Here is a 22,298-nt window from a genome sequence, read left to right on the forward strand (position 1 = left end):
GCCATTCCCCACTTGTGAGCACTTCTGGCAAACACATTTCTTGAAAGAAAGCCATGCATAAGGGACAGACTGGACAGACTCCTGTCTTGGTCAGTGTAATCAGTGAAATGTCTTCCATGGTAAAGTCTTTTCCAGAGATCTACAGGAGACTTTGCCACCTTCTTCAGCAGACCAGCTGCTTCACCCTCTTCACAAACAGGTTGGGCTGATCATTACCTCGTGTTTCAACAGCACTGATGCACTTTTTGATGATGGTGAACCCTATCTTATCCAACTGTGCACCTACAAAAAAAAATAAAAAGAGTTGAACAGTTTAAAAGCACCATTACAATTATGTCTTTCACTGAAAATAAGGCTGGACTTAATCATAAAGCTTGTACTTCTGAGGCAAAACTATAAATATTCTGAAACTGGAAGAATACATCACTTTTTATAGAGAAATGCTGCTTTTCTCCTTCACGAGCCTGCCTAGCTGAAGGAAAAGCTTGTTCTGGTGATAGTGGCTTCAGTGAATCTGTTCACAGCAGCATCCTTTGAAGAATGGGATCTCTGATTAGTTACACATGTTGGCAGATGCAAGATGGAATTTAACAGTACTTACTGCAACATCGACAACATCTGAGAGAGTTCACCAAATGGGACAAGGAAGTACTTATGATGAAAAAACATAATTATCAACAGCAGGGCTTTTACTGAGTCCTACCCTCAGCCAAAGAAATTCCCACACTAAAGATACAGGACACATGTATATCATTTCACAGCAGTTAATGATCTGACTACATGAAAGCAGATGCATGAACAGGACAACAGCTGAGCTCCAGCATTCCTTTGTTGTTCCTATCTTACTCTTTTTCTTCACATCAAAACTTCATTTAAAAGCTTATGTTGCAAAGCTGCCCTTCCCCCAAACATCTGGCCTTCTTGCTCCTGGGGACCTGGTCTTGTACCATGAAAAGACAAATCCGAGAAAAACTTTCTATTAGTAACACCAGCATCCAGCTTGAATCAGCGATTTCAGGTTTTTAAAAAAGAAAGCATAAATTGCCTCATAATCAAAGAAGGATACCTGTTTTCACTCTTACACTTCACCAACATAAGAAAGCTCATGTTGTGTAAAGAGAGCCATCTCTTCTACTTCCAGATTTTAGTTTATATTTTAAATGCACAAATTCAGCTTTTTTGCTGATCTTGATCTTCAGCTGCAATTGCTTTTAAAACCATACCTTCACATTCTAACAGAAATGTACACACAATCTGGATTAAGAAATTGTGATGCATTTACATACAAATTCACACTTGAATCAATTTCAGGCATGAAGTAAACTGGCAAAAACAATCAAAAGACTGCTTCTCCAGCTTATGTCCAGTCCTATAAAATATGTACTGAGTTAGTATGAAAATCCATTAATTATAAAATTAATTAATTACTTGTAATTACAAAAATTACAAGTAATATTCAAACCTCAAGATTTAAAAGCAAAATAATTAAGGGGAAAAAAAGTTGCAGAGGGGAAAAAAAACCAAATTACCTTTGTCTTTCTCAATTTTAAAATATTAACAAAATCAGCCTTAATGCTAATTCAAATACTTACTTCCCTCTTGTTTTGCATTCGCTTTATTCAAGTTGATGAGAAGCTAACACAAAAAGAGTAAAAAGGACAAATTATTTTAAAGACTTTCATGAAACCAGAAAAAGAAGATACACTCACTCTTAATGCTCAGTAGGCACAAATACAGGTGATTACAGCCAGAGCATAGCCCCACCAGCAGCTCCAACAGCAGGACCAGAGGCCTGTGCCCCCCAGAACAGATACAGCCACTGAACTGGCTGTAGCCAGTTAACAGGGATTTATGTGCTCCATGTTCCTATGTTTGTCTGCAGGTTAAATTACCGCAGTTTCAAGGTCATTTAAATTATTAAGAATGTGATGATTCCTGGGACTTATGTTCCAGTTTGGGTTTCCCAGAAGTTTTCAACTTACTGGGGAGTCCAGCTCAGCCAACCTGTCATGGTAATAAACACCTCTGCAAATGAAACCAGATCAGTGTAACAATGAGGTCAATCAAACAACTACTGGGGCAGACACGTGACTGTGTCTTTGTCTAGAAAACCCCATCATTCCTGGCCCACAAGACCAATACATTTATCATTGTAAGAATAAATAGTGTGTTTCAATTCAACATTTCAAACCTGTTTCCTGATTAGAGGCAGAAATTAAGCAAATTCATGTACAACCTCAGTTCCATTAATAAGAACTTTTTGATCTGATTTTAAATAATAAAATAATAACACCATAAATAATAACATAATAAAATAATAATAAAATAGTAACTCACTCATGCAAGTTTTGCCACTGGAATGCAGCATGTCAGCATAAGACTAAGTGAACATGCTTATACTAGACATTTTCTACAACACCAACATTATCATTGGCATGGGAAACCATTTATAAAAATTGATGCTGTCATTACAATGAAAAATTCTCATATCAGCATTAGCAGTTATCTACACTGAGCTTTACCAAGTTACTCATCTCTCCTGAGTTTTATTTCACTTTTATCCTTTATTCATTGAATCTATCATTTTGCAAACTACATAATGCCAGTTTATTAAAGTATAAATGGGATCAGAAAGCAGAGGGTGAGAGAATTCCCCACTACACTATAAAAGAATATTTTTAAAATTATGCTTACAGCTTCTTTTCCATCCAAGGCTTCCATCCACAGCCTCCTGTCTTCCTCAGAAAATGCCTGCATGGTGACAGGAACTCCAGGCCTGCAAATGTACCAACAACATAAGGTAACTGCATTCATCAACAAGTAAAAAATGCTTCTCAAATTCTATTTCCAACTACAAGCAAAAGCCCATTGTCCTAAAAGTCAGGGCTCATTTTCTTTTGCTTAATAACTGAACACCACTGATCTTGAAAATAAAAGATATAGAAGTGATACATGCAGTAAGAAATAGGGAAAACAGGAGGAAAAAGGAAAATTAATGTAAGGCAAACTATTTGAAATAGCTCATTGTTGATCACCTGCTGATTCCTACACTTGCTGGAGTTACTGAATTTTGTGAATTGTAAATAAACTTGGACTTGCACTGTTGTTAGATGAAAAATGGGATTTGTTAACTCAATATATAATCATCTTTAAAGCAGCAACAATGATCATAGTTTGCAACCATTCAGTTCTTTTCACTAAATTACAGTTGTCAAGGTATCAGAGGATCAACCTAGAAGCAATACATCAAACTCAATATGTGCTGCATGAAATATCATTTATATGTCTTCAAAATAAAGTCAAAGGAAACAAAAGCTTCTCTCATTGTCCTGTATTGGAAAAAAATTAAATCTAGGTAGTATTTCAGAAGGATAATGCTCTTTATCAATAAAGTAACTTTTTCCTATCCTAGAAGACCTCTGCTCTTTCCTTAAGATTTAAATTTCCCTACACTTGCTTCAAGTCAACATGATGGAGTACTAGAAACAGAAAAAAGTATCACTTCCCAGAGATTTAACCAGAATCTTAGCACCCTGAGAGCCATAAATATCAGAATTTAAAGAAAACACGGCCATCTCAGCATTCCTGTTGAAAGAAAAATGTGTAAATTTTAGCTAGCTCAAAATTATTTTAGCTAGCTCAAAGTTATGCTTAAGTCACACACAAGATTGAATGTTTGCTACTTAAAAGTCTTCCCTAAAATTTTACGACCTTGCCTCCTCTCAAAGCATAGTACTGGAGAAAATCCCATGCCCAGCTGTCAATCCCTGTGCTATTTTTTAACTTGGACAAGCTGAGGGATAAGTGTGCCCTGAACTGATACCAAGGAAACAAGCTAATGGCCTGCAGCACAGAACCAATCTCCATGGGAACATCTCAGCACTACACACATATATTATTAAAAGAAAAATGTCTGATATCAAGGTCACAGCAGATCAAATTGTGTCTATTATATCAAGAGAGAAAGAGGAACTAGATTTTTTCCCCCTTTTACCAGAGAAGAGAATGAAAAAGTGGTTTGCAGGATCAAGGAAACCCAGCTCTCCATCCACCTCTGTATAAACTCCAGATACCCCACTGAGCAGATGACACACAGAGGCGGACAGACTGACATTTCTCACGCTACTTTTCAGCAGTTTTATCAGACTCAGTTTGAAATCTGTTATCCCTACTGACCAATCAATACACTGACCCAAGAGGAGCTGATGCCTGGAGTGCAAATCTTTATTTCATTTCATACTGTTGGGACACAGCGTTAGAATAGCTAAACCACATCCTCCTCAACTCAAAATGCAAGTTCAAACCATGCTGTAGAGTGACAAAAAACATCAATTGAGCTGTAAAAGAGCATCTTTGCATCTGCCATGTGGGCTAGAAGGTTTCTGATGCAGTGGGAGTTTCACATCCCTTTACCCATTGCTTGTTGTAGGAATGAACATACCTCTGGCCAGTCTGACTGGTCACACAACCTCAGCACAGATGCTGATTAGAGTTTGAGCACATGATCACAAACATATCTGCAGACCATGAGCCATCACAGGACAGGGGGGCCTGAGAGCATTGACCCTGCTGCTTTTGAAGTGAAAAACACTAAGAATCTGATGCAAAAAAAAAAACCCAAAAGCCAATAAAACTTGAAGACCTACTATATAATAAGTTAGCATGTAGTTAATTTGTGTAAAAAAGGAGCAAACATATAGATTAAAATCAGCTTAGAGGGGGTGGATGCAAAAACTCAGCAGCAATTCACTAATTTTTATCTAACATTTAATTCCAGATACAATCCATTTCTGCACCAAAAGAATGTAGCATTACCCCGGCCTAATTTATTTGGAATACCTTATGAAGCTGGATACCCTCACCTTCATAAATGAAGGAAGACTAGAACACTGTTGAAAGACAATGTTTATCAAATTTTGAGGTCCTTTAGAGAAAAAGATTAGCAAGTCTTTTCTTTAGAAATAGAGCAACAAGTGATGCTTCAAAAAGACAGTGGCAACAACGTTCAAGATGCAGTGGATGATTATACCGGGCACAAGAAGCCTCAAAATCCAAATACCCTTATTTCAATCTGAAAATGCTGCATATCTCCTCAGTAGCCCATCATTTTGGAACACAGGAGTGACAATGTGGTCATGACTACGTAAATTATTACTGCAATCAGTCTTTCACCATAGCTGTATGTACTTCAATTTAAGCCATGTTTCTTCACTATGATAGCTCTTAACAGTGCCTCTTAACTCTGTCTGTGCTTTTCTTTAATGTGAGCTCAGGCAATGTCTACATTTCAGTTCAGTTCCTCTCTGCTTTTGCTACACACAGGTGAGGTAAAACCCAGTGAGCCATGGCAGTGCTTGCCTGCTCCTCAAGTGACCATTCCCATTGGATCTCTGACTGAGGATTGAAGAAATCAGAAGAAAAGACAACAGTAATTTTGCAGTAGTTTTAATTATACCTGAAAAGAGTTCTTCCTAGGGTGCTTCACAAGCTTACCTGTCTGAAGCTTCTAAGTCAAAACAGAATCGCCTGTCTATTGTATCTGCATTTCTTTTGGTACAATATGTAAGGACAAAGAGTTCTGCATCACCCTGTGAAAAGAAAGTTTTTATAAGCTTGACCCAGTTCTTCTAAGTTTTATAAGCTCCAGCAAGCCAGCTGTACAAGGCAAGTAAGGTAAATTCATATTGAATGGCAAAAGCTGTACTGAAAACTGACACTTGCAAAAGAATCCGCCCATGTTTGCAGTTCACTTTTCTACACAATAACATAAATTCTATGGTCATTTCTGGGACATAAATCTAAAAATATTGAGTCCATTTCAGCTGGTACTTTACAGAATGACTCAACACCACAGTAAGTTAAACTAACAAAAATATTTTGCACTGGTTACAATATAAACACTCAAAGAGACTTCTCCCATTTTATGTCAGCCACAGTGATTTCTATAGTAAAGGCTACACCAAAGAGAACAAAGGAAGTGTTCTTTACTGTCTGTAACATGTCTTACAGAACCAACTCTCTTTCTTCTAAACCAACACCAGGATCTTATTCTAACCAGGAATCACAAACTCATCTGTGAATGCTGCCTGAGTTGTACCAGATTAAATCAGGATTAACTGCACATTTTAATTATTTCTTGTCTTATTCGGCATCTCCAGACATAGAAGGCTGTCACTGAAGGAGTAACTGCAGGAATTTCCAAGTAGGAGGTCTTTTAATACAGCAGAAATGGCTTCACAGGTGTTTTAGAATGCTGAATGCTCAGCCACATATACTATATACTCTACTAACTAAAATGGCTTATTACAACTAGAGCAAATTAAGATAAAAAATTCAGAGATGTACTGAAGTGATTAAGGAAATCAAATACTACTAATTTTCAGTACATCAGGTTTTCCAAAGCTTTTGAAAGATTCTTCCAAATTCAATATATTCGTAAATACACAGAGTCCTCAAAATTATGTAAGTCATCTCCCCTCTGCTGAAACTAATAGGATATAATAACTTGATAAAATTCCAACAACATGATCTCCTAACCAAATCTGAAGACAGGGCAGGGTGCTGCATTTACAGGCATATTGACTCAAGCCTCAGTTTCCAGATTCAGATATCCTTTTTCTTTGCAACAAAATGCATTTTTTCCCATCAATATAGGGATACAATATAAAATTGTATCCCTACAAATACATTCATTTAATGTGTCATCTTTAAAGGTAATCAATTCTCAACTATTTCATTTAAACATAAACAAAGTCTTGGGTCTTGAATATTTCAGATGCTTTTAAAGATAGCTGAAATTACATTCAGTTATCAGTGCAAACTATATTCCTATCCACTTTTCTAGTTCCACTTCTAGCATTTAAATCTCCAAAGAAAACTCTGAATCATTTAATAAAGAAATTTCAAGGTCTGTTATATTTTCCTGATTTATATTTTAGAAAGTTAAAGACCTCATAAACAAGATTCTAAATGGTGAAACATTGCATGTTATCTGTGCCAGGTCCTCTGCTCTCCTGAAAGGATGCAACTGCAAAGTCTGGAGAATTCTTATCTATTAATAACTTAATAGAAAGTTAATGTCCTTTGGGTTAATGTCCTTTAATGGCAAACTGAATTGCGTAAGGAAAGATGAGAAAAGGGGTGAGGTGGTAGAGGGGGAAAGTACTTGACAAATCTTATCTGACACATTCTCTGATCTTAATACAGGACAAGTGTAAGAGTAGAATACATAAATATACATACAACTTTGCCTCCTGATCTGTGTTCAAATGGGATCATGGAAAACTTCTTTGTCTCTTTCCTGTACATGCAATAGTGCTTCACCCAACTGGAACCAAAGGGAGCAGGCCCTACATAACACAAAAGCAATAAATAGTATGTACTTTTTCCAGTTTTTGCATTCTCCTCTCCTGCTTTCTAAAATGATACTTAAGAGTCCTAGTTAATTCCTAATAATGCAGTATTTAAAGCAAAGGTACAAATTAAGAATATTATACAACATCATACTAATGTTAACCACTGCTTATATTCTAAAACACAATCCATGTTGTACTTCACCCTTATGCTTAATGACAAATGGAAAGAATTATTAATGTATCTTTCTCTCTCTGTTACAGACAAAATAATTTTTCCCTATAAAGTAAATACCCCCTTGAGACTTTATTTAGAAGAACACAGAAAGCTAGGTTTATACTTGGTAATTTGGTTTATACTTGGTAATCTGAATAACCACAGATTACCACACCTCTGTTACAAGTTCTAAACAATCTCATGATTAAGGTCTGATCACACCAGAAGTCTCTCCTATTAATCAGTGCATACCCTAGACAGAAGACACTCCCTTTAGAGCCCAGCTTACTGCAAAGAGTATTGCTGAGATTTGCACCATAATGCCAAGTGTTCAAACTTGGATTCTGACCCTTTCTATCTCTGCACTTCTATTACTTAGCTTTTCCTAAAAAACAGGTCTGCAAATGAATCTTTTCACTCTATAAGGGCAAACATCTCAAAAACATTATTTATGCAAAATGTTTTAAAATAAATAATAAATTACAATAAATTGTCATTCCTTGAGCAACAAGAGCTCTGCATCTTGTTTGGCTTTTTTACTAGTGTGAGAAAGATTTATAATTGTTTGAAGTGTTGACAGGATATGATTTATGCAACATGCACCTTCACAGCAAGAATTTTAACACCAGCTACCTAACATATAGTCTGCTTTATTTGACCCTATCATCACAATTAGGTAATGAAAGTGTATCAATGAATCAAGGAAATGACACTCAATTTCATCATATTCAACAAGCCAAATTTTCAGAGGCTAACTTGACAACTCATCTTGCTGGCTGAGAACAAATGTTTGACAGTTCTAGAGGGGGTCATCAGTAAGGGATTAAAAATAAGATCAAATCCATTCTTTTGTCAAACAAAACTTCCCTGAATTCAGTGACTTTTACTAAAACCTGTCACATTCTCAGCTCAATATTCTTTTTATGAGCCAGAGTAACAATGCTGTTAAAAACTTTGAAAATATACTTAGATGACTCTTTAATCAACAGTAAATTCTTTGGATCATCGTGTTACCTGTAGAGACAAGACTTGCCCATATGCCCAATATGTGCACTGTGGAATACAAAATCCACCTTACTTTTTTCCTGGACATAGAGGTAGCCTTCCATCGTGAAGTGATTTGCTCTTTTATGTTCCTGAGGATTTCTTCTGATCTTGTTCATGAGCTCCTCTACCTCTGACCTTGTTCCTTCAAAACGATTTCGTGTCTAAAACGAGACAGCAAAAACTCTTTGGTAAGGAGAGTGGAAGAACGACTTTTCCTGGCTGATAGGAGTCATGTACTGGGTTTGCACAGCAAGGCTACAGAGAGGGCTTCTGTGAGAAGGTGATAGAAGCTTCCTCCCTGTCCCAGGGAGCCAGTGCCAGACAGCTCCAAGACAGAGCAGCCATTGGCCAAGGCTGAGCCCATCAGTGACCATGGTAGAGCCTCTGGGATAATGTATTTAAGAGGGAAGAACCACACAATGCCAAATGCAGCCAGGGAATGGAGTGAGAGTATGTGAGAGGAACTCTCACATACTCTCACTCTGTCAGCTCTGCAGACCCCAAGGTCAGTGCAGAAGGAGGGGCAGGAGATACTCCAGGTGCCAGAGCTGAGATTCCCTTTAAGTGCCCGTGGACATTGGATAAGTCCATAGAGGACTGTCTCAAGTGGGAGAGACCCCATGCTGGAGCAGGGGAAGAGTGTCAGGAGTCTTCCCCCTGAGGTGGAAGTAGCAGTAGAGGCATCGTGTGCTGAACTGACCATAATCCTCATTCTCCTGCACCACTGAGGGAGAAGGGAGGGCTGATACAAAGGTGTGTTTAAGATTTGGGTTTTCCTACTCCAACGTGGTAATGAATTAAACTGAATTCTCCCAGTCAAGTCTGTTTTGCCTCTAACTGGTCTGCAGTTGGTTTCCCTGTCCTGTTCTTGATCCACAAACTCTCCAGCTAATGAGGGCAGTGAAAGAGCAGGTTTAGAGAGGGCAGAGATAGAGCAGCAGGCCTCTGGCATCCAGCCAGGGCCAACCCACCACAAATAACTGCAAAAAGAGACAATGATACAGGCCATTTTAGGACATTTAGTCTTAAAGCATAATTCCCATATATGTGTTCACTCTCCAAGTTTTCTGATATTCTTCAAAAGTGAGGTTTAGATATCAGCTGCTGTGACTGTGGAAAACACACTAAGACTGACAGAGTAGGTTTTGAAACAATGCACTGACCTGTTCAGAGAGAAGTGAAATACTGAGTGCAAAATGAATTTGAATATTGAAATTTCCTTAGAAAAATATCACTACATATATTGGCTTAATTTGTGAGACTCCTACTTGTTGTCAGGAAGTAGAGGATTTTCTGTGGTAATTGAGGAAAAACTGTCAGGAAGATCATCAACAGTATATACAGACTGAGACTATATATGTGCCAAATGTTTGGACCACACATAAGCAGAAGCATGCAAAAACAACCTAAAAAAACTTGAAAGTCCAGTTGATTATTATTCCTGAATATTCCTGAATTATTCCAAAGTCTGCAAGCAGCAGGAAGAGAAATATTTATCAGAATATTAGCAAAAACAATCAGAAAGTAACCATGCCACCCACAAATTATATGACAGGACTACACGAAACAACAGAGTAGCTCACAATCTGACACAGGAAACTCTTTGGTTTGGTCTGAAAAACACTGGTAATTGGTAAATGAGCAAATAAAACAACAACAATCATGGTAATAAGTGGTTTTCTCTACATATGCATCTGTCCAAGCTGAAAACACTGAAAAACACTTTAAAATCCAAGCTGGTACACATGTTTTGAGGAAAGCACATAGTTCCAGATGCATGCTTATGCCTTTTTGCTTTCTGAAAGCATCTTTATTTTTCTGAAAATTCGGCCTCATCTGTTTTATCTTTTCCCCAGGACAAGCATACAAGATAGCACAACTTTTGGAAGAACCAGCTTTCTAGAGCTTGGACTACAAGGCTGGGGTCAGTCTTTTACTTTCTTTCATTTGAGGGGAGGAGATGGGCAGTGAGAGGAAGGCAGGGTTTGTGGTAGGGTGGGGAGAGGAAATTCAAAGGATAATTCTCACATTAAAGACAACCTGAATAAAAGGAAAGGCAACTACTACAGCTATACTGGCAACTCTTTAATCACTTCCATATCCAGCTAGGCTGTCTGTACTGGGTCTTGTACCCTTCAATTTCTAACCCATCAATCCAGTGTTCTGCCAGCAGCTCAGCTGTACCACAGACCCCAGTTCTTTTTTCCTTTGGGGTGTCTTGCTGGTCTTCAGCACAGAGGAGAACATGTCATCACCTTTTCAAATGCTTCCTTCTGTTCTCCTTTTACCTTGGATAGTTGTTGAGCCTTGTTCTGCCTTCTCTCTACAGCCTCTGTCTGTCCATAAAACTTGAGCTGCAAAGCCCAAGCTCTTCAGAATCTGGTGGGGCACAGTGTGCTGCCATTCAGTCAATTGAAAATGCAGCTGCTGAGATTAGCTTACTTTATTACTGCTCATCACTTCTTCAGATCACTCCACTGGCTCTTTTCCATCTGCATTCTGAAACCCAGCTCTTCAAAACTGTACCAGAGTTTCCCTCTCATGTTTCAGCTGGCATCAGTTCCCCTCTAAGCTGCTCCTCACTCTGTCAAGCACACAGAAGAAGCAAGTCTGGCCTGACATTTTCCCCACAAGCATTGACTTCTGCTACAAAAGTCTGCTTACAAAGTTACCACTAACCAGTTCTCTTTCTCAAACCAACAACAGCTCAAAAGGAAACTTGAAACTTGAACATACAGGAAGAAAATGAAAGGAATGGTATGGACACTGGACACGTGAATCATGTCACTATGCATTACAACATCTGTAATCCTCCCTTCCACCTCGCTGCTAGTTAAGCCATTTCTAAAAACAGACTGTCCTCTCCAAGAAGTAGTTTCTGTGTCTTAATTCCAGGTGCCCTCAGAGGTCAACAAAACAAATGCACCACCAGGAACTGATTGTTTGCAGTAAGGTGTGTGGTGTGCTTCCTACCAAGAGGCCTCTAGCACACCCAAGTTCCTCTGAGCAAGATTTATTCTTCATAAATCTCAAGGAAGCAAACAGACCATCTGACTAGTAACTTTCAGTCCCACTGCTCCAGCCTTCACCTTGTTTCCTGCTCTCCCAGTCCAGATCACACTGGGAGATTTGGGATGAGGGCACACTAAACTAGTGGTGGCCCCATTTGCCTGTCCTTGAAGGAACAGATCATTTTGTCAAATAGGCAATGGGTGCCAACACAAGTCTCCTTACACAGTTCTGCACCCCAAACCAACAGGGATGTTCTTGTTTGAAAGGGCTGCTGCAAGACAAACTCCACACTGCTGTGACCAGCTGGTTTTCTTCCCTTTTCTTAGTTATGGGTAATGTAACCCTACAGGGAAATGACTCTCAGGCATGACCACCACATACTCAATTTCAAAGCACACCCAAAACACTGAAAAGTTAATCTTTCATTACCCATACTCTCAATCATCCAGTGTTTTATGCATTTTTAACAGACTTCATTCATTTTAAGTAATCTTTGCATACTTTCTGTCTCCAAAAAAAAGTAAAAAAGGAGTGGAGGCCTTTTACTTCATGCTTGTTTTTTACAGTATTATTAGAAATTACAAAGGACTCACTAGAATTAGTGATGATTTGTTCAGTGATGTGGTCGGTTATCCAGGAGATGGCACTATATCCCCAAAAATTAACAGGCAATGCACTCACATGGAACTCTAAGGGTTGGCAATACAGAACTGCACATGCAGCAACTTCACCAAGTGATTTTACTCACAAAAGTAGACTCAACTTACATTTTGTATATTCATCTGCAAGGCCGTTTTGTAATGGCTGAAGTCTTTAGCAAGTTCATATCCCTGGTGATAGAAAGTGAACAAACCCTGAAAAAATGATAGCATCTGAAATAGAAAAAAAAAAAGACTCGTTAGAACAAAAAACTCCATTTTCTTCAATACAATTGCTGCACATAGGCTTTTTTGAAGGACAAATTACAAAATTATTATTTTAAAATAAATTTCCACTAATGCCTATACATTATGATTATCTATGTATACAGACATTTTGGATGGTCCTGTCTTTGGAATTTCACAACTGATCTCTACTTTCCATTTGACCATAGGAAATGTATATCCCATGTTCCCAAACTTTCCTATGTAACTTTTTCCTCCAACTGCTCTGATACCAATGATGTCTGGAACACATATTTGTGCACAAGGAGGTAATGAGCATTCTGTCCTTTCGTCACCATTTCCCTGGTCATTGCTCTCTCTGCTCACGACCACTTGGAGATGACTGTCACATCAGTCATCTGCTTTGCTGCAAGAAGGAAGCTTTGCCCATTGCTGCTTTTTGTGCACAGATCTGACCTTCTGTCGGAGCCAGCAAGTGACCCATTTAGCATATGCTGACTTTAGTATTTCAATTTAAAACAGCAAACAAGTTGTACTACACTGGAAGCAGCATGAAGTGTAGTCCTGTCTAACTCTCCTGTTTAGTCCAGGTTGTTGGAATAAAGCAAGTGAGACATTAAAGAACAACTCTCCAAATAGAGCAAGCCAAAGAATGTATTTAATAAAAGTCTAAAGTCATATAGCAAATAAAGTATTTTCAACAAATGAAAAAAAAAATGCATAAATTTTAAGTATTAAGGGAAAAGGAAGTGAGAATTTGGTACAAAACTTTCTAGTGTAGTGTAAACTTCAATTAAAAATTAGGCAACATAAAGTATAGCCGCATCCAGAAGGAGCTTTCAGAAATGAGAAAGGGACACATTGCAAGAACATAATTTGAAGATTCATTTTTCTAGTCTGGCTCTGAGGAAACTTCAAACAGTCTGAAACACAATAACCAAATTTCGGGTTAGAAATATATTTTTTAAAAAAAGAAAAAGCCAACATATCTACACCAGAAAAACGCCACACAACCTCTATTTTCACATCCTTTTGCCTTTCAATGCTAATATAATTGCAGCAATTTATTCCCCCTTAAGTATTTTAGCATTTTTTTTCATACAGGAATGATCTCTATTAGAATAGACAGTTCTTAATAACTGCATAATGACCAGCTATTTTGATTACGGTCATTTGAAATTTTTCTTTCATTATTACATTAAAGCAATTGTATCAGAATAAAAGGACAAACTTGGCCCAAAAGCACAGACTTCAGAGCATGAGAGAATGGAAGTTGCTTCTACAATCCATCCTCCATTTATTCTCAGTTTATTACACTTACTGTTCTCTTGTTGTTTGATAAATTTGTATTTAAAATACCAAGCTACTGTACATTTCAGAAAACTTTTATAAGTTCTTCTCATAGATTTAAGAAAGTCTCATCAGTGCATGCAGCATTTCTACCAAAATTAAATTAAACTCCTTGATTTCTGCATAGATTCAACTGCAAGTGAAATTAAACATATCAGGCTACCCAGGAATGGGCAGCACCCTCCTAATTGATTTATATCTGCAATTCTTTACTAGCAGGACTCTGAGCCCAATCTTCATAACTAAAATTAGATTCCTTGCATTAGTCAGCAATAACATTTCATTGATAGAAAACTGAAGGCAAGAATCTTGACACCATCATCTTCTTGACTCCTCTATTCTATCTCACAATGTGAATTGAGGTTTTTAGAGTACCACAAAAGGTTTCACACATTTTCTGAAAATCAACATCAGTGGGGCCAAATCAGTTCTTATTACTGAGGTAAGATTTGACATGCCTGGTTAAATTTATCTGCACTAGGAATCTGTACAGATGTAACAAGTTAGTTCAAATTCTGTTAAGTCACTCAATTGGTTGTGTTTTCCAGAAAGCAAAGCTTGGCTTTTGCCCAAATGCATTCTTTCTCCATCCCCTATGAAAGGAAGAGTAGGTTGAATTCCCTGATACTCACAGGCTCCACACACTCAAATTTCTTCCGCTCCTGGATCTCCTGCAGCTTGCACACATACTCAAGGGACAGCTCATAGAAGTGTTTTCTGTTCTGCTCCACTTGGTTATCTGCCTGCACACAGAGCACACCTCATGAAGTTTCACAGACACTGTGCAGACAGCTTCAGGATAACACACACAAAGAAGTGGCAAGCAGATAATTTTTACCATATTTGAGGGATTTGTTACAACATAGATCATTCATTGACTTTTAAACAGCAGCAGCAATTCCCTTTCAGTAGGTAACATATGTTGCTTTGAATCATGAGGCTAGACTTTTTAGAAAAATTCCAGCAACACCTCTTTAAGCTTCTTTTCTAGGGAATCCAACTTTTAACAGCATTGCAAAGGTACCTGTCCAAACAGAGAGTGGGAGCTAAGAGCATCATCCATTGGAAAAGGGGGAAATCATCTCTCCAATCAAATTAAGGAAGAAAATGTTATTTTTGAAAACTACAGTGCTGGTGCGGTAAATTTTACCCTATAACCCAAATAACTGCTGTTAAATATCCAGAATGCTGCTGTACCCATCCCACATCTGTGTTCACTCTCACTGGCAAGAAATGCAATAGAAAAAAAGTTCACTTATTGGTACAACACTCCACAAGTTTCCCCAGAGCATCCAGTGTCTAAAAATGCAGCCTTTCTACCTGCAGCTGATATTTAGCACAGCTTTGCAGAAATGCCAACACCATATTGATGCTGAATAGCTACATTTCAGCTAACATCCATCTGCATATAAATATTTCACTTTCTAGCATCTACCTATTTTTTTATGAAGTGCTTATTTAAGGTACATATAAGAGTCATTCAAATTAATCTTCAAATTTAGTAATAGAAACTGTTATTTTAATAACATTAAAGGAAAGGTAACTCTAAGTAACTAACACTTAGTCTTTGCCCACAAAGATAATACAAAATGCATCTACAGTGAATTACCAAAGGAAGTGGAAAAAGGGTTAGGTGAAAGGACAAGACTTACTATCAGACTCTCTCTTAAATACTGGGACTACATCCTTCAGGCAGAACAGTGACTGCTGTGCTTTAAGAGGATAAACCAAATTAGCTTTAAGACAGTTTTGCCTTAAGACGTGCTTGGCTTTACTGCTCTGTGCTGGAGAACTCTCAGCAGTTAAAGGGGCATAACCACAAATGCCATTAAATAAATTAAGCCCTGATAAGTATTTCAGTAAGCAAATGTTTCAACAAGCCATGCCATTTTGATGCATCCCATAAACTGTGGAATTGTTTGAGTTGTCTGCCTACAAACACAGGACTTGTTTGAGTTGTCAGCTAAGCTTCTAATTATATACACATGAAGGGTACCACAACACCCTAGAAAGAGACTCTGAAGTGGATCTTTGAGGACATCTGGCCCACCACAGAGTCCAGAATACTTTATCACACCTCTCAGTTTTTTGAGGCATGAGCCTCCCCATGCACCCAGCAAGCTGCATTGTAGTTTGTGTACTGCTGAAGGAAGACAGAAGTGAGAAACACACCGTGCCTCAGTAAAATTACAGGAATATCCCAGAACCAGGAGAATTAAAAATTGTGTTTCTGTTAAGACACACTCCACAACATGGCACTTTTTTCATCAAATTTTTGTCAAATTTATCCCTGCACTATTTACTCCAGTCAGGAACTGACACAACTAAACATGGATAAAACTAAATTATATACATTATAATGCAACTATATATACCTGTTCTCTAAGTTTGTGCAAGAAATTGGTTCTGATCTCCTCTGACAACATGCCCCAAGGGCCTTTTTTCTTATACAGTTGTACTCCAAAATTAAACACATAAATGTGAGAGCCTGATTGAAGAATTTCAGAATTTTTGCTCATGAAACTTTGAAGGACATTTAAAACAAATCTATTTGCTCATTCTAGATTTTACACATGCTCTAAAGCTTCAGGCTATATTTGAGACAGCTTCAAAATGCCTCTTAGAGTCATTATGTATTTTTCCATTGAAGTTAGGTCTCATTTCAGATTTGATATCAAGAACCCATATTTCATCAAGCGATCATAATCAGCCCTTTATCATTTTGTCTGCGTCAAGTTGTTTGGCAGCTGATCAATTTGACAAAAGTACAGGTCCTGACACATGAGCCATGCCCAATAACTTCACTGGGACAGCTCAACTCCCCAAAAGACATTTCTTTACACATTTGAGGGTCTATGTTGCAAGTGCAGCATGGTGAAGTGACATCTTAGTGAAACTCAAGAGTAGAGAAATTCCAGGGTAAATTTGCCAGTAATAGTAACCATTTTTATGAAAAATGGCATAGAATGTTTGGGGTGGGGTAGAGGGCAGGGACAGGAGTTACCTCTGAGGAAAACATTAAGGTTTTTTATAGTCTAAGCATTAATAATTCTGACATAATTACATTTATCTGGGAAAAAAAGTCCTTTTGGCTACAGCAAGTCTCTACAAGATTTCCCAGCAGTCTTCTCACATACTATTTGCCATTGCTCCAGAAATAAAAACTATTACAAATAAGTTGATGATGATAATAAACCCAGAGGGAACCAGAAGGAATGCCAGGCAAAACAAATCTATCAAATTGTCAACAAATTTTTTATAGCACTACTCAAAAAAACCCCAAAACAAATCTTCAAAATGAGAGAAAAAGCAAAGGCACAAACCCACTTTATTTGGGAATAAAAGTCTTGCTGTCCTCTGCTGTAAGTGCTAGCACAGGACATTCAGTCAATACTCATAATGCAATGCAAATTACATGAATGGTAAAGCCTTGTAAGAAATTCAGTGTTTTTCACAGTATGTTTGCACTTCCCTCTTCCCCAATTATATATGAAAAATGACATGAGACTCAGTGCTTCATACACACAAAACCCTTGATTCAGAAAATGGTGGAGGTACTAAGTTCAGCAAATATTGGTTTTCTCACCAACCTTTCCAGATGAGAAAATTGGTTTGTTTTACCACTGAGAATGCTGTTTCTGCATTCCAAAGCCTTTGGCCTGCATTAAAAAAGAGAGGCAACAATACCTCTTGTAATTGTAGCTCTTTCTTCTTAGCTGATAAATTCAAATGTTTTTCTAACAAACTGTAGTTCTTCTCTGTCTCTTTATCAAACTTCTTCTTTTCCTCCTAGATACAGAAACAAAGTAGCAACCATGTCAATACAGAAGTGTACTATTTTTCTTCTTTTAAAATTCTAGTTCATCAGGAACAAAGAGAAAAAAATCATAGCTCCAGAAAGCAGAGAAAAATATGCTTCATCTCATTTTAAGAATTAATTCAAAGGCTAACTTGAAATGAAATCCCATTGCATCATTATGGTGTAGCTTATCACGCAGATGCTTACATCTTCTAAGTCAAAAAAGAAAAAAATCTGGCCTCTTCTTGATTTATTGCATTTTTCATTACTTTCAGGCATCATCCACACCACCTTGTTTTTGAATAAAAGGCATTACATGGAAATATCAGTTTCACTGAAAAAATAACTTTTTAAAATTGACAAGGGAGAAGTTCCAACAGCTCGAAACCCAAAGGAAATACACCTCTATATTCCATAGGATTTCTTCATTTTAATGCTATACAACAACCCCAGTGCTGAATTCCTATTTCTACCAGAGTTTTATTGTGCCCATGACAAAAACTCAAGAAAAAATATCCATAAAACTTAATATCATAGTATGAAAAGAAAAACTCTCACTGACATGTAGGAATATCATTTGAACAATGCAAAACCGTTTCTCTGACCACCAAAAACAATGTATTAGAAGAAGGACAGTCATTACTTTTTTTAGGAAATCTAAGTTTCTGAATCTAATTTAGTAGAAGATATTGAAAAGCAAATTGATTCCTCAGTTCCACTGTATTAAGGCAAAAATCAGTATTCATGAATTCAACCAACCAGTTTTGAAGCTATTTTTAGCATATCTAATTGCAGTTGAAAATAACCTCAAATAAATAAAATCAAGTATTTAATTACATATTCAAGAACTGGCAGATTTAATAATCAGAAATATACTAGTTCAATTAAAATATTTTTCCTCATCCATAGATTTGAAATCACATTTAAATGTATTCTAACCAAACCCCTGGTTAAATTCTACAGACATAATTGCTCTTTTTTTTTCCTCTTAACCTTTCATTTTGAACACTACTATATGTACTGTATTAGAAGAGACACACATCTTTGCTCTCTGAACCATTCGATTCTGAAAATGGCATTACGTTAAAGAGGCTGTTTAGGATTGCTTCTCAGCAAGGACTTCTACCAGAATTTTTTTCCCCCACTCTGACAGTCAAAATTTCCTTTAAAAATGAGTCCTAAAAAACATTTGTTATCAACTGAGAAACATGAACATATGCATATAGTATCAGGGTGATTAGAGATAACATATTAGCAACATGGGTAATTATGACCAAAGTGCAGGGAAATAGGTGAATCTTTGTGTTTATATTAGTAAAATTTCCATTGATGTGGTGGACATTTGAGTGCTCCAAAAAAAAAAAAAAATAGAATTCTCTTAACTTCTTAACAGGCAAAGTCAGAAACTTTACATACATAGCTTGGGATTAGTGCAGCAACACTTTTCAATAAGGGGTAATTCAATAATTGTCTCAGCTTCCAGTTCTATGAAGCTAAACTTTCCTCCCCTTCCTTCTTTTAAGCTTAACTCAGACCATTTCATCAGCAAAGGGATATAAGATGCAGAAAAAATCTGAGGCAGCAAATTCAACTTTTATTTTGTAATGGTAGAGAATAAATCTTTCCTGAAGCAAATACTACACAATGTTGCAGATAGATTTCATCACTAGATGCCATAGGCTGGTTTTCAGAGCTAAGCAGAGTTATATTTCCAATGTCAGTGTTTAGATTATATTGAATAAATATTCAGTTAAAAATATTCCAAGAGCTAAATATTTTTAGAGGGTTTTTATTTAGACATTATATAGTTATGTAAGACTTCTATTTAAAGGTTTAAATGCCCTTTTTGACAAAATTCTGTAAAAAAAACTTTAGATCAGAAATAAAAGCTACAGCTTCACAGAAATAGTATGCAGGGACACAAGGAAAGAAACATCCATCCAAAAAAAAATGGGAGATGTAGGCTTTGTGAACATAGTTTGTGTTAGAAGCATCGGGAAGAGAATTCTAACTAGGAAATGAGTGAAGATATGAGATAACTCAAAGCATTAGGAGTTCTCACCCCAAAATCAGCAATATTTTTTAACAACAAAAATACTGCTGAAATAATGCATTCATTGCACAGCTGCTTCTATGACAATCAGTTACATTCAGAACAAATTCTCTCTTTCCTTGGAAGACTGGCTATATTACAGACCAAGTTTTTATTGTGCATTGGTTGGGTCACCTAATATACTTCTCTCAAGTCCATAAAATTGCACAAAGCTCATTGTACCATTGAGCTGAAAGGATTTATGTTCAACAGAGCATTTTCAGTTCATGAACACTGAAATCATATGCAGACATGTTAATCATGCCTGCCAAAGTCGAAACGCATAATGCTCTCATAAGTGAAACATTGTCTTATCATCACTAAATATCACTGGTGATGAAGACATGAAATTGTAAAATAACCCATATGAAGGTATTTTGAAAATGTATTGAGTTTTACAACAGTAAATTTTAATAAAATGCTAGTTTCTTTCTTTTCTACTTTTTTTAATAAACACTTAAATTTCTCTTCCTTCTGCAAGGAAGGCAGACAGACACAAATTTGTCCTTGTTACTTTTATCCAAATCTAGTCTGTACTTAATACATAAATTTCACTTAGCTTTTTAAAAAAATATTCACAACTTAATGACAATCTTCAAAAAAATTACCAAATGCTTTTATCAAAAATACTTTCTATGAGATCTTGCCCTCAGCCTCTTCATCCCTATTATTCCCATGCATACAGAGCCAGTGAGTTATTTATTCAAAATAAAAAAATAAATAAAGGCAGTTCTCCCTTGCAGGTGGCAAAAACGTAGTTAAAAGCATATGGATGAGTGAGCTCCTTTAGGTAGTTAATATTTTTCAGCCCTTGATTGTGCAACTGCAGGCAAATACAAAGTAGAACAGGGTTACCCATTAGAAAGGGGGGGCAAGCTGTTAGCAGAATTCTTCCTATTCCAGACAGAGGAGGTAAGGGTGGTGGAGAGAAGGAAGGGAGAGGACACATTATTCTCTTTTTGACACATTCCATTTGTTTCTGAAGCAAGTTCTCAAAGTAGAAACAAAAAAAGTGTGAACACAGGAAGCATAAACAATAATATGTTTCTGCCAATTACATGTCATTATTAAAATGCAATCCAAGTAGAGAAACAAAACAAACTTATAAAGGAAAAGAGAGACAAACCTTTACAGCTCCTAGCTGCTCTTTCCTAAATCTTTCCAAAGGTTTGATCAGAGTTTCAGTAACACTGATTGCCTAAAGAAAACAAAGCATGAGTTAGGTTTCTGTAGCCAGATTGATGAGTCATGTCAGCATCCACAATAAAATGTAAAAAGCAAGGAAGCTCTGGGGTAAAATAATAGAAGCATGCAAGTTAGAACTTCTAACTCAAAAAAAAAAAAAAAAATCACATCAGAGTTCATTCAAGCTTACAAAATTTCTTAATTCAATCAACTATCAGAAAAATTAAATTAAAACAAATGCAAAAATTTCAGAAATTTCCAGGTTGCACCCAAAATTGCAACTGCTTCATTTGTGGCACTCTTGCAGATCAGGTTGAAGGCCTCAATGACTGAACACCAGGATGACACAGAGGACAAATGAGCTTCATTAGGGGGATGCAAAGATTTCTGCCACAAGAAGCACTACAGACAACTGTGTAATAGACCAGTGAGTAGCAAACAATAATCTTTTAAGACAGTTAAAGCCACTAGGCATTCATATAAATCTCCAAATATTAACACACTTAAGTACATTAATAAGACCTTAAGCTAAATTATAAAATCAAAGAGGTGCAAAGTCAATAAAGAAGAGGTTGAGATGACTGGGAGAGCATCCACCTGTGCACGTATGATAAAAAGTCTCATGGTCATTGCAAAAAGAAAAAAAGGAGGACACAATATTCCATCATAAGACAGAAAACTTATTAAATAGCTTATTAAATCTAAAACTTATTAAATGTAGCTTATTAAATCTGCACAGCTACTAATTCACATGAAATTTCCCTGAAGATAGAGCAGGGCTCCATTTGGTGCAAACAAGACTTCTAATTTTAAAAATATTTGAAATTTCAGGAAAGGCTGGATCTTCTTGAACACGGCAGCAGCATGGAAAAGATGGCAAGAGTATTGCAGGTGAAGGAGAGTGGGGGGAGCAGACCTTTTGGTCTGTCCTAAGGCAGATCCACAGAATAAATCATGCCCAGCACTGGGCTTAGCACAGCCACTGGTCTGGGAGGCCAAGAGTTCAGGCAGAGCTCCCTGGAATCCCCCTAACATACAACAGAAACCTTTCTCTCTCTTTCCTCCCCTTTTCCCTCCCTTTATAGTGAAAATCTTCAGATAAAACATCACAGGCTTAAACCAGCCTCCTGGAACACTTCTGAAAATTCTTATCATAAAACACACACGGGATGTACCCGAGACCTGGCACAACACAAATCTGAGCTGCTCCCACCCATCCCCGCAGCCATGAGGGATTACTGTGGGAGTCATCCTGCCAATCCACTGTAACCACAGCAACCCACATTTCTGCAGGGCCAGCACAGCACACCAACCTGCAGCTAACTGGAAACCCAAAGGGCTGGCAAGTCTGGGCCAAACT

At 37.2% G+C, this 22,298-nt stretch overlaps 1 protein-coding gene across 1 annotated transcript in view; it reads right to left on the reverse strand.

Annotated features, from left to right (window-relative positions):
• Nucleotides 1-22,298, reverse strand: part of ARHGAP10 (Rho GTPase activating protein 10) — a 137,868-nt gene that overhangs the window by 63,529 nt on the left and 52,041 nt on the right. The window contains exons 4-13 of the mRNA XM_054632836.2: nucleotides 20,880-20,951; nucleotides 17,550-17,651; nucleotides 14,495-14,605; nucleotides 12,396-12,500; nucleotides 8,648-8,777; nucleotides 7,243-7,349; nucleotides 5,494-5,588; nucleotides 2,695-2,776; nucleotides 1,593-1,635; nucleotides 217-282 (exon numbers count right to left, since the gene is read on the reverse strand). Coding sequence (XP_054488811.1) covers nucleotides 217-282; nucleotides 1,593-1,635; nucleotides 2,695-2,776; nucleotides 5,494-5,588; nucleotides 7,243-7,349; nucleotides 8,648-8,777; nucleotides 12,396-12,500; nucleotides 14,495-14,605; nucleotides 17,550-17,651; nucleotides 20,880-20,951 — 913 coding nt within the window. The remainder of the gene's footprint in view (nucleotides 1-216; nucleotides 283-1,592; nucleotides 1,636-2,694; nucleotides 2,777-5,493; nucleotides 5,589-7,242; nucleotides 7,350-8,647; nucleotides 8,778-12,395; nucleotides 12,501-14,494; nucleotides 14,606-17,549; nucleotides 17,652-20,879; nucleotides 20,952-22,298) is intronic.

This window comes from Agelaius phoeniceus, chromosome 4 (assembly GCF_051311805.1).
Source record: "Agelaius phoeniceus isolate bAgePho1 chromosome 4, bAgePho1.hap1, whole genome shotgun sequence".
NCBI lineage: Eukaryota > Metazoa > Chordata > Aves > Passeriformes > Icteridae > Agelaius > Agelaius phoeniceus.